General features: G+C 44.3%; 2 protein-coding genes across 11 annotated transcripts in view; both read left to right on the top strand.

Moving 5' to 3' along the window:
- Positions 1-13,277, top strand: part of NRG1 (neuregulin 1) — a 176,555-nt gene that overhangs the window by 70,977 nt on the left and 92,301 nt on the right. The gene's annotated exons all lie outside the window — the stretch shown is intronic.
- Positions 4,245-4,907, top strand: LOC132322545 (uncharacterized). The gene has a single exon (XM_059837063.1). It carries the CDS (start codon positions 4,253-4,255, stop codon positions 4,412-4,414), a length of 162 nt encoding a protein of 53 aa, XP_059693046.1. The 5' UTR covers positions 4,245-4,252; the 3' UTR covers positions 4,415-4,907.

Below are 13,277 nucleotides of genomic sequence, written 5' to 3'. Positions count from 1 at the left end.
GGCTTCCATGAGAATGACTCACCAAGCTTACTTTCCAGAACTTTCAGCAGGTTTGGGTCTTATTATGGTATGACTGAAGGGTCAGCTGAGTTAAATGGTACTTGTGCTCTAGTTTGCAGGATGATGTTGGTCATAATTACACATCTATTCACATCTTTGTGGCTGGCCAGAGAAAATAGTTCTCTGCAGTTGGAAGTCCACATCCTTTTAGCACCCATAAAACTGGTGTTTTGTGTTATTTCCTTGAGCCTTTTGGGAGTGCAACTTCACAAAAAAAAACCCCCACACTTGATTCTTTGCATAAACACTCCATGAAATAAAACTACAGTTTTCTAAGGCTCTTAGTTTCAGCCTGTTATTTGGCAGGAGCCCAAATCTCAGTCATAGATCAGCTTCATTAGTGTAGACTCAAACTGCATTTTCCTCTAAGCCAAAGAGACCCAAGCTACGTGGGAATCAGGAACAAAGCTTTGCACATGAAGCTAACCTTATTGAAACAGGCAAGTAATTTTCTTCCTTATCCTGCTGTGTATACCACCAATGGGCTACCCCAGTAAAACTTCATTACTTTCAAGGTCGTGCCCCCACTTGATTTTCCAGGCCTCCCTTCCAGTGAGCCAGTTGCCGACTCTTCCCAGCCACTCATCTCCTTCAGCTGGGCAGAATCCGTGTTTAAGCACAGCTCGCCACTGCCAGAGTGTCACTACAGAAATGTAAAAAGCTCAAGCCTGCAGATGCAGTATAAAGCATTTCTGCATTGCTTTGGAGGCAAGAGGAAGTCAGTGACCTGTACCTTCAGTTTATACATTTATCTTCAGACCCGAAGTGAGAGACCATCATCAATGAGCTTTTACTGCATCCTCGAGAGCTGACTTAGAAATTAATGTGCTCCCGTACCCACCCCGACTTGGTAGAGCACAGGGGGTTCCTTTTTGGTCCGAAAGGTCCCTGGAGGAACCAGCCCGTAAGGTATAGGATTGCAGCATGGCAGGCAGGCTGTGTTCTGGCCCTGGCTTTGGCCACCTGTGGAGCGGGGCCAGGGAAGCTGTCTGGGCGATGATTCAGCATCTCCTTTCGCCCTTCTCGTCGGGGAATAGCAGGAGCCGCCAGGCACCCCGAAGGCGGGGACAGCGTGCCGGGTGCCGCCCCTCTCTCCTCGCCGCAGGCCCCGTGGCCCCTGCGGAGCTGGGGGGCTGAAGCAGCTCTGCAGGCTTCCCTGCGGAGGGGAGGAGGGGGAGGAGGTCTGGGCACAGCCGGCTGCGTGATGCTGAGGCAGGCAGGCTGCGCGCCAGGGCTGGAGGTGCGGCGGGGGAAGGGACCCGCAGCGGAGGAGGGCACTGCAGCCTGGCCGGGAGCCAGGGACCACGGGCACGCTGCGGCCGCGGAGCCGGCGGGGGTGTGCGGGTGTGCGGGTGTGCCTGCCTGCCCGCCTGCCCGCCTGCCTGCCTGCCTGCCTGCCTGCCGGGAGGAGCTGGGCGGGCGGGCTGGGCCTGCCGGTGGAGGAGAAAAAGGCGGGGAGAGATGCTTTCCAGCCTCCGTTTAGCCAGCTGGGCTGGGGCAGGAGCCTTTGGGAAGAACCCGTTCTCGGTCCGTGCGAACTGACGGCAGCAGGATGTGAAAGGGGGCGATGTCCCCGCATGCAGAGGAGCCTCTGAATGCGTCCCCCGTGCAGGTAGCACGGCATCCCTCTGTCCAGCTGTGCAGTGTTTTGCGTGTTCGTTTTAACTTGGTGGCAACCCTTGTAAGGAAGGTGCAAGGTCTCCACGTTCGTTTCTGTTCAGCACGGCAGCAGGAAGATGTGAGCAAAGCAGGAACATGATTTAAAGGAGGGCAGATAAGTGTAGATAGGATGGAGGGTCACGAAGATTACTGGAGATTGAACGCAGGCAGTTTGCCAGGAAGACCAGTGCAGGAAAGATGTGGACAGGACTGGGGATTAAACACAGGCTCAGAGAAGGGTCAGCAGGGAAAATTCTCTTACTGGAAATAGGAAGGTTGAAAAATTAGGCATGGATAAAGAAGGAAAGTAATTTTAAAAATTTTCTCCCAAGCCCTCAGATGCTGTGGTAGCTCATCTGTGCAATGAATAGAATATTCCCAGCTGGTTCTCAGCTTCCACTCCACTTTGAAGAGTGATGCTGTAGCTTCACACTTGAGGAACAACTTGGGTGTGCGAAAGTGTGCCTGGTTTTTCTGGATTTATCAGTTAATCGAATGAAAGGTACATCCTTTCTCTAGAAACCGTGCTTACTTGTAGCCACAGACTACCGCACCAGTCACGTCAATGCTACTTTTTGTTATACTTTCTACAGAGGTTGTGTTATTAGTGCTGTTTGAAATAGGTTTTGAGATACTCGAGAGAGGTTACACTGATGCACGATATTACCAGCAAAAGGGAACATGTGCTTTGTAATAAGAGAAGCCATGTATGTAAATATGCAGTGCAAGCTGTTCGTTCTGTCTGAAGCTGCTGATCACATCATTAACCTAAGGACCAGACACTTGAGTGGTAATGTAGACTAGATTGTAAGATGATTTATCTTTTTACATTCCTTCAGAGAGTGTTATCACTAGCTGTGCTTTAAGGTAAATGCTCCAAGCACTTGATTGTAGTAGCATTGTGATTACTTCAGTTGGCTACGACCGCCTCACAGGAAGCTTTGTGATGAGACATCCATCAATTAGTCCTTGACATGACAATCCAGTAAAAACACTATGGGATTCATTGAGATTTTGATTAATCTTTTTCATGTGAATGTTACTAATGTTCCTGTGGAAGGTGGGGTGAGATGAGAGAAGAGTTGGAGGCAGAAAGAGAACATGGATAGAGTCAGATGCCTCTTTTGACACTACCAAAAATAGATAACTACAAAGGAATTTACCTTTCATGTGCCTAAACAAGACACCAATAAAACTTAGTTCAGAGCAATTTTTAGCATTTGATTCTTTGTCTCCTTATGCATCCCACAGCCATTTATACTGAGGAGAAAGGGGGATTCTCACCAGCAAAACTTCAATGCAAATGCTTTCATTAAGTTCAAGGACCTGGAAATTGTGCTGTAAGCACCTTGCCTTTCGTACACGTCTTTATTGTTGCACGGGTGTAGTTTTCTGTGAGAGACAAAAGAGACTGGGAATAGATCTGATTCTAGTCTTACTTTCATTATGTTAAGGGGACTGTTGATTTACCCCTGTATTATACTGCATTGATGTATATGGTAGTGCTACATATTAGTAACAGTGAGAAACGGCAGCTAAATTTAACGAAGTGTAAGCCTTTAAATAACAATAATAATAATAAATAAGACTTTAATTTTTTTTTAATTTTTTTTTTTTTAGTCTAAGGTGAGTGAGGATCTATTCTAGCAACATGTGAGCTCTTGAAAAGTACATTCAGGAACTGACTTTAGTGTGAAGTCTGGGGTTTTTTGGGTTTGGAAAAGGATCTGGAAAGGAGGTTGGAAAATGGAATTTTGAAAAAAGCAAACCTCTTTGCAATAACTTGAATCAATAACTTGAATGAAAAGTTATCAGAGATGAGAATGGCTTGGGTTTTTTTATTTCCTCTGTTTGATCTGAGATGCATTCCAGCCCTATGCCTAGGAAATAAAACTTATTAAGGAGCTTGGAAAGAAAAGCGGTCTCTAGGTGTCAGGCAGGGAGAAACTGCTTCTGGAAAGAGGTCTTCCCCCTGGGAGAGATCGAATATCAGACTAAGCGAGCCCAGTCCAACCCAAAGAGCTCCCACCGACACCCAGTCCTTGCTGGAGGACTTTGCCATCGATGGCCGCCGCTGCCTCTGGCCACGCTTTGCCGGGAGAGATGGAGCGGGTGGGTGAGCAACTCCTGTCCGCTCCCTCCCTTTGATTTGATGGCCTTTATTCCTCCTAATTGGATAAAATAGGAAGTCACTGACAGTCCTGCGTTGCTGGGTGTACTGATTTCAGTCAGAGCAGCCCTGCAGAGTGCGGGGGGTGGGGAAGGGGAGGAAGGAGCGAGTCTGTACATCAGGGAAACAGGCTGCGAGGGGGCTGGGGGAGCCGGGCGGGCGGGGAGGGGAACGGAGGAAAGTGAATGAGCGCTCAAGGAGGACAAAGAGGGAGGGGAGATAAAGGGAGTTACCACCGTCTTGGCATCGCTCTTGCTTTCAAACCTCTGTGTAATGATATTGTTTGCAGTGATGCTCAGACAGCGAGCACCTGCTGCTCTGTAATGATTCAGCCTCTTTCAGCCGCCGCTGTAACACGACAGGATGCTGCTGCTACTGTCACTTCTGCCGTTGCCGCTGTTGTTAGAGATTTTGCTTTTGCTCCTTCTACCGCATGACAATTGTTTTCCTCGTCTGAGCAGATACCAGCCTCAGATGCTCAAGGTGAGAGTCTTGCCTTTCACTCTGGGCTACTGGTTTACTTAATCTGGTCAGTTTGTTCAGTGTTTGTGGTTTTCTTTATCTCATGACCCTCCTTACCTCTATTTTGTTTTGTTGTGCTTGCTTTTGGGGGAATGTTTCTTCCCCCTGCAGAAGAGCTGGAATTGCTTGAGAGGCGTTTAAGGAATTATAAAAGTGGCTAGCAAAGTGGCTCAGTAATTGCAAAGCTATTCTCACTTCAGAGAAGCAGAGACAGTGACAGAGGGCTTGGGGGCACAGGGACTGGGGGGATCTAATTTTTCCTGTGCATTACTCCTCTCTCAGTTTGGATGATGTTGCTGAGCTTCGACCTTTTATTGACTCCCAGTCTGTGATTTTTGCAGAGCACTGTGACTATTACTACCGTCTCTTTTTGTCTGTGTCTCACAGTAATGGACTGTGATAGAGTTAAGGCCTTTTGGAGGTGAGCTGTTTGAGAGCTGATGCTTAAACATGTCTGAAGTAGCTGCCGACACTTTCCCCAGCCCCTCAGCTCAGCTGAGCCCTGATGCGTCCCTCAACGGGCTCCCGGATGAGGAGAACATGCCGGGGACCCAAAGAGAGGACAGGAGGGTCCAGGGGATAGCAGGCCTTGCCGCAGCCTGCTGTGCGTGCCTGGAGGCAGAGCGACTGAAGGGCTGCCTCAACTCTGAAAAGATCTGCATCGCCCCTATCTTGGCTTGCCTGCTTAGCCTTTGCCTCTGCATTGCTGGCCTCAAGTGGGTCTTTGTGGACAAGATTTTTGAGTATGACTCTCCCACCCACCTTGACCCTGGGAGGATAGGACAAGACCCAAAGAGTGCTGTGGATCCTACAGCTCTGTCTGCCTGGGTGCCTTCGGAGGTGTATGCCTCACCCTTCCTCGTACCTAGCCCCAAGAGCAAGGCTGAAGTGACAGTGCACAGTGACAGCTCACTTGTACCCTCCAAACCGTTCCTCCAGCCTTCTCTGTATAACCGCATCCTAGATGTTGGGTTGTTGTCCTCTGCCGCACCTTCGCTGTCACCACCCGCCCTGGAGCCTACCACAGCATCTCAGGCACAAGCAACAGAAACCAATCTCCAAACTTCTCCAAAACTTTGTAAGTAAAAGCTATGTGTTTCTTTGGGTTTTTTTCCCCTTTCACAGAAAAAAAAAAAAAAAAGAAAGAAAAAAAAAGAAAAAAGAAAAAGGCACTTAACTGTTCTGTGACTGTCTACGAGGAGGGCATGTGATTGACTTGCAAAGCTTAAGCATGCTAAGACAGGTATAGCATGGGTTGCCTTCTGAGAACAGAATCTAGAGTCCTCAGACCTTAATTCTGAGGTATGCAGGACTTCATCTGGGATGCCTGTAAAGGGCTAGTACCACCTTTTTCTCTGCATCCACTTGTAGGGAAGCACGTAATTTGCTTCAAGGGTTTCTCTGATAGCTATTCCACATAGTGTATTTTCCTTATAAATTGGCTGTGTCTCTTGTGCTGGATCTTCCATGTGTGTTCTTTGCCTTGCCTGCAGAGCATTTCTGGTACATCCTTCCTGAAGTCTGTGACTGCCAAATATCCCTATCATCCTCATGAAACTCTCAGAACAGTGAGAAAAAGCAGCAGCAGATTTGAAGCAGTTAAACTGGGAACTATTACTTAGCATCTAGCTTATGATTTTTCCCTTTCTTTTAAGAGCAAAGCATACATTTCTCTGTGTCTTCCCCTATCTCTAGGAGCTGCTTCTTGTTTAATTGTTTCTCATATATTGCCTTACTGCCTTTTGTGGGGCATTTCAGGAAAGCATTCTTGCTGATGTGGGAAGAGTCAATTTCCGAATTAGTCTTTGCTCATCACAAAAGCAAACAAAAAAAATATATCTATATTATTTTCTTAGTAGTAATCATAAAGCATCAAAATACTGCATTGCTGAAGTGTCATTTCTTTGACATTCCTGATTTTTACCCACCAAATTTAAAGCAAACCAAGCCAGCAATTCCTGAGCTGTGTAAAGCTGTTTAACTCTAGTAAAAAAGAAGACAGCACAGTGTTCTGCTGAGAGCACAGGGCTGAGGTTTCCTGTGGAAAGCTGCAGTGATCAGAGTGAAAAATTGTATTCCTCACAAATTTCCTTGCAGGACCCCATGTCATTCATTCTCCCTCATGCCTTCCCTATAATGCCACAGGTTGGCACATTGAAGATGGCACATACTGGACCTCACCCTGGAGCTCTGAAGTCACCAGAAGTTCACTTCTAAATTTAGCCCCACTGGGACTGAACTTGGTATAGATGTGTGCCATTTGGATTAAATCTAACATTTTAGGCCAACCCCCTTGCCAGTGAAAATGAGCATAACTACAGTGATTTCAGAGGAGGTCCTTTCAGCTGAGAGTCAGTCTTGAACAGCAGTTCCAGAATTAGTGAAAGAAAGTTCTGAGTATACCTGTAGAAACCCTGCTGCCTTTTGCTTAGATAATGGGTGGCAACCGCCCCTCAGGTTAAAAGTAATTTGTCAGATGGAATCAGTCTAATAGAGAAATACCGGCGTACCATTAAATGACAGGGGGCTTTGTCTGTGGTATTACTTGAATTAACCACCTTTGCAATTAAATAGAACTATACTAAGGGAGTTTTATTTTAAATATTGCTGATGCATAAAATCTTTTTTGTAGTGCAAACATTCTGACATTAAATATATTACTTTTTAACACATTTTTCTTCGTAAAGTGACCAGAGACCACTATTCAGTCATAATTGCCTCAAGAATCCCTCTTGAATTTCCACATATGTGACAAACGTTTTTGAAAAACATGCTAACTTCATCTCTGAAGTAAAGGAAGGGGCGGAGGGACACAGAAAAGGTTCTTTGGAGCTGTCACGGACAAAAAGCCATTATCTGCATTCAGAGCTGTTCACATCTGGGATATAAATAGTGGTCCAGAAGTTAGGTGATTAGGTTGAGAGGGGTTTTTTGATTTTGATTTGGGGGTTTAGTGTATGTAGGAGTTTATGGGGTTTGGGTTTTTATTTTTTAAAGATAAATGTGTTATTAAGGCATTGTAGAGTTCCATAGCTGCAGACTGAAAGGAGAGGGAGAGCTGGTAGCAGATCAAGTTTGGTTTGCTTTAGGGGAGAATGTTGCATAGACGGAATTTATCCTAACTGTGGTACATAATTCTGACTATGGCAAGTGTCTCTGATTATCTGCAAAGAAAAATCAGAAAATCTAGCTGAAAAAATACACTGCAGAAGGTCTGCCTAAGAATTCCAAGAGGCATGAAAAGAACTTTTTTGGACAGCTCTTAAAGCACTCACTTGGGGTTTTAGAAACAGCTGCATTTCAAACGCATCATTGTGTTTTATGTAGAGCAAGATTTGTTGAAGAGGTTGACAGATTGCATCAGTGCTAACTTTTTTTTTTAATGCCTTTGACAGCTATAAAATTTTCTGTGACATGGCTTGAAAAGTAGCATCTGCAAATTGGATTGTCCCTTCTTTTGCCTTTCAGTGTCCTTTTTTTCTTTTCAGGCAGAGTGAGGTAATATGTTCCCAGAAAGTCCTTTATGTGCTGCAAATTTTTTTTCCAGTGCAGAAATAAATTTTTAAAAAATGCACATTTCATCTTCTGTGCTTGATGTACTGTTTCTGAACCTATCCCCTCCATGAGTTTCCAAATCTTTTTCGCTTCTCCTCTCTTTTCTGTCTTACTCAGCATATTTCCCTTAAAGCTGTATCCTTCAAGGTCATAGTCTGCAGAAGGCTAATTGATTCTTCTTTCTCCTGGAGCCTGGAAGAGAAAGCAGAAGAGAGACAATCCTGATAATTGTGTCTAGTGTATTATATTCAAGACTGGTCTTGTTCCTTTGGTTATTCTTTGCTCTTTATTGATACAGAAATATTTCTTTCCATTTAGCTTACCTTTTGTATTTTAATATAATTTTTCCTTTTCTGAAAGAGAAAGGAAAGGTAAATGTTTTAAAGCATTCCCATATTTAGGGAGATTGTCAATCTTAGCATAATTACACTAGAGAAGGTATTATTACAAGCAGGATATAATAATACACCCTAACCTACAATCTCCCTCCCTCTGAGAAGACATGAAGATTGTAAAAATGCTAACTCAGTTCAGGAGCTAAATTTCACTACTTCTAACACTATCACCTTCAAACACAATTCCACCCTTTATCCAGGCTGGTTAGAGATTCAATTCTGTAGTACTGCAAAAAATGTGTTTCTGTAACAATAGCTTTTATATACCTGCAAACCAACCATTCCCCTCTTTAAAGGTCTTCCTACAGCCTCTTCCTCTTTCCATTTAAGAATATTTCCCCACAAAACTCCCAGAAAGGCCCATGTGGAGCTTGCCTTTCTGGGGTGACAGCTCTGCCAAAGCAGTGCAGCACTCCCGTGCTTTGGTTCTGCCCCAGAGCAGAGGCACTGTAGGCCCTGGCAGGCCAACCCAAGCAGGCCTTGGCTTTGGGACCACAACCCCTAAAACCTGGTCAAGTGTCACAGGGCGCACAGGAGACAGGGCAGGAGACAGACCACAGCATGATTTTTCTGGAGCAGGTTTCCCTGAGGGTAGATCTTGAGGACCATCAGAGGATGCACATGCCCAGTGGCACATCCCTGCATCCATTTCACTTTTGGCTCCCCTGGCCAGCTCAGGTGCCATGCACTGATGTGCCAGCTCCACACACGCTGTGCTGGTGGCCAGCAGACGATCAACGGGCGTGTCTTTATCTCTTTACAGCTCTGGACCTGTGCATGTCCCTTGGGAGGCAGGCAGAACTCCTTCCTATCTCACTTGTGCTCAGCCTCACCTAGAGAATGTGGCAAAGTGGAAAAAGAGTCCTACATTACTGTCAACTACCTCTCACTATTGGAGGGACAGGTCCCTTCCAGTGTTTCTGATTTCTGCTTCCATTTGAGGTGTGCAGGTCATTATTAGCAAAGGATGCTGCTTTCTCATCCTCAGTGGAAAAAGGTTAAAAGATTGCTTCTGAAGCCTGGTAGTGGCTGTTTACCTGGGAACTAGTCTCAGCTCCCCTTCTAATTTGACAAGCTGCACTCAGAGATCATTAACAAGCTCCCTAATTATGGCAATGCTTTAAAGCATTCACCTTTCCTTTCTCTTTAAGCAAGGCAAAAATAATATTAACATACTGAAGGTAAGTCAAAAGGAAAGGAATATTTCTATGTTGATAAAGGCGTAGAGTAATAAAAGAAGCAAGACCAGTCTTAAGTTGAGATACAATGGCTAAATTTCTTATGTCATTTTAGAGCTAGAGATGGGGAAATTTGAATAAAAATTGTACTGTACCTTGTATCATACTGAAAATATTCCTTGCATTTTTTCCCTGCCTCTTTCACTTCCACTCATTCTTTCTCAGCTCTGCATTTGATGTCCTTTCTCCTATTCACAGTAATTTGGGAAGGTCTGTACTTTAGCTTGATGGCAGGCTAGAGGGAGCCTCTCCCTCCACTTAGAAGTGCTGCAGCCCTTTAACTTCAATTTAAGGACAGAGGGTTTGTTCAGAGAATCTTCATGCAGCGTTTGTTCTTACGCTTGAAAGAGTCTAATTCTGACCACCTGTATTTCATATCCCCATCACAGCAGCATAGGATCGAGTCCATGCCTGGCAACCTCTGGACATGTCAAGGTCTGGGATGTCTCAGAGAGCTGCAGGGGACTGTACTCAGGGGAGGGGAAAGGACATGATACAGCACAGGCTCTACTTCAGCCTTTTCCAGCTCGCTGCAGGGCAGTGCCGCAGGAGAGATTGTTTTTTCCCCAGAACTTGAAGATGCAGGAACTTTGAGCACATGCTAGTCCATTTCTGACAGTACTGGATTTGATTAGCTTCAGATACCTGACTTAAGTGCCTGCATTAGGAAGCTAGTTAGCCTTCAGCTGCATATCCAGCATAAAGGGAGAGACTTCCCCCAGACAATTCCCAGAGTGACTCTAACAGGAGTCACTCTTTTTCCTCATGGGTCTGCAGGGAGAATACCCTTGCAATTCAGTTTCTAAGTTAAATATCTACTCCACAATATGAGGAGTCATTTTGAAAGCCATGACTTTTCTTTATGTGTCCTATGGATTAACAACATCTTGTCACAGGGAAGTCACAATTAACCATGGTTAGGATACCAGACAAGTTTTGAGGCTAACTCAGGAGCGTAGTAAAGGGATGCTGATCTCAGTAAGCCCAGGAGACACAACTAGGCCTCCATTAACAAGCAGCAATAAAGCAAGTGCCACCGCACTGAGCCAGCCAGTCTGTATTGCTCTGCTGTTCCAAGGGTCATGACAGCTCCTAGGGGTGTATACTTGTGACAGGAGCACTCATGGGGACTGGTGGGGTGAGATGCATAAGATGGAGCAATTTTTAGGGAGTTAGGTCCATTAAGCCTTCCAAAGCAATAATTGAGACTTCCCCTCTCCAGTCCAGTTAGCTCACACTGTCTTTAAAATGTCCTTAGCAAGCCCAGTTTGCTCAGACACATTTATTGTTTTTATTTCTTTCAGTATCCCTACCACCCCCCTTTTTAGCTTTCATTGATTGCATGAAAACAGAAACAGTTCTTCTGTTTAACATGGAGCAAACTGTACGGATTGGTCTTGTGTTTCTTTCTCTTGGACAAGCATCCCAAAGTCATGGCTTTCAAATTTTCCTCATGGGTGTGGTTTTCCTTTCATGAACCATTCATTGTGCACAGAACATGGTGGCGAAAAAGCAGAATTTCCTGGAGTGTTTTTTCTTATTAACAGTCTGAATTTCTCAGTACAAAACAGTAGTCTGCACTTGTATTTCTTTTTTAAAGCTCCGTTTTGCTTTGGAAACTTCCCTGAGAGTAAGTCTCCATGAATTTGTGCTACACTGAGCCTTTTGCATGTTCTCCCTACTCATTTATATACATATGCGTATGTGAGTATAGAGAATACAGTAGATATGCAAAGTATATGGCCATTATTTCTCTATTAAAAAATGTCATCTGTGACAGTTCTGCATCAAAAATTTCTAAGGAAAACGGATTAATAATTGATGTAATTACAAAATTCAGGGTTTGGATTTTCACTGCAGAGGACTAAAATTATCCTCTTTCTCTACCTGTTGTATTTTTTACACTGTTTGATTTCCTGTTAATGCACTGCAAATAAAGCACACGGCAGCCTACCTCAGCTTTGCCTAACTTCTGGTTACAGAGAAGCCTTGGGGAACTTTCTCTGCATCAGATGAGAAAGCACAATTTGGCTTGCTGGAGGCTAAGTTGCAGGTTAATTGTGGTGCAGAGCTGAGATGATATAAATGAGCGTTTTCATCATTTGCAGTCTTGCTAATGGAAGTGCAATAGATTTGCTGCAGAAATCCAACTCAGAATCAATAGCAATGCAATGAGGCAGCTGGTTGAGGGAGAGCACATGTGATGCCAATCTGCTGCAGACAGTACCTGGGCAGAGATTGTGCTGTCTCTCTTTCAGGAAAGGGGAGACAGACCTAAAAAATGCCATAGCAGGTAATAAAACAATTTTGACAAGAAAATGTCTGTTTCACCTTGGAAGGGCTGGAATTAGGAGAAGGGGCTTTCTCTGACTAAGGGAAGAGATTTGGTTTTCTTTGAGGGATTCAGATCTGTTTGAACTCAAAGCTGGGTTATTGTTACATAGCACTAAGTTAAGCGGCAACAGAAATCTTGGTGCTTCAGGTCATGTTCAAGCCACATAAAACTGGGAACTGAATCATGGTGTGTACTTTGGAGATGGATAGGTGGGTTTAGAGTATCTTCTACCAGGCAGACCACAAAGAGGAGCAGGCCCTGTCCTTTGTGGATGGTTTTATATTTGGCATACCAGCTATCTTTACAGTTTATCCGGAAAGGAGACCACTTTCCTGGAGAGTAAGCACTGTGAATCTCATCTTGGTCTTTCAGTTTAAAACATTTGTGAAGTGCCAGATGCGGTAGGAGATACACATGAAACTCAGGAGCTGCAGCATGACCATTGTTTGGCAGTTAGGGAACAGCAAGGGAGAAATGCATTATTTTGAGATAATATGAACTCTGCTTATTTATACCCTGACCTGTCTCATTCTTCTCCCCCATTCACATTAGAGTCTTAGTCACAAGAGACAAAAGAAAAGGTTTTAGCTGGGGAAGAATGTACGGGAACAAATCCAGTGGGACATGGCTGGCCATCACTCAAGGCTTCCCTAAGCTAAGCCAAGGCTCCCCTAAGCTAAGCCAGAGGCAAGGTCCGTCCAGCTCTGGACAAGATCAGTAGTATTGTGGCATCCATCTGTTACATTTGGTCCTGTATTGTTTAGGTACAAAAGCTTTATTTCAATGTATGTCTTCTCACAAGAGTATATTCAGCTTTTTCACATATGCTTTCCCTACCCCCTCCCCCACTTTTTTATATCACTGCTTCATCCTGGAACTTGCTGGTGGTGCATTCTCATAACTCACACAGCTTTTCATTTTGGCAATGAATATTGTCTCAGTTTTTGAGATGAAAGGAAATCAATACTGGGTTGGTAGTCACATGGCACTGGGAGGAGTATATGAAGCTGTGATCTTAAGCATGATTTGTGACATAGTTCAGTATTTGTATGGAATTCCTGAAAGATGTTTGAATTTTACAATTTTTAACAGTCAATTAATTCATGTGATTAGACAGATCAAAGTAGAAAAAAAGAGTATGAAGCTCATTCAAAAGTTTTTCTCGTATAAAAAAAATAATTATCCCTGAGCTCATAAAAGATTACTTAAATCTTCTAAGAAGGTAAGTGGAAGCAAGTTTAAGGCTACTGGAACAGCATCTTGAGAAGAGGAACTTGGGCTTTTCCCTATATTAAATTAATCTGGATAATTAATTTAGTATTTCAGCTTGAATTAAATGACCT

This window comes from Haemorhous mexicanus, chromosome Z, assembly GCF_027477595.1.
Source record: "Haemorhous mexicanus isolate bHaeMex1 chromosome Z, bHaeMex1.pri, whole genome shotgun sequence".
In the NCBI taxonomy this organism is placed as follows: domain Eukaryota; kingdom Metazoa; phylum Chordata; class Aves; order Passeriformes; family Fringillidae; genus Haemorhous; species Haemorhous mexicanus.
This window is presented reverse-complemented; position numbering and strand designations above follow the sequence as displayed.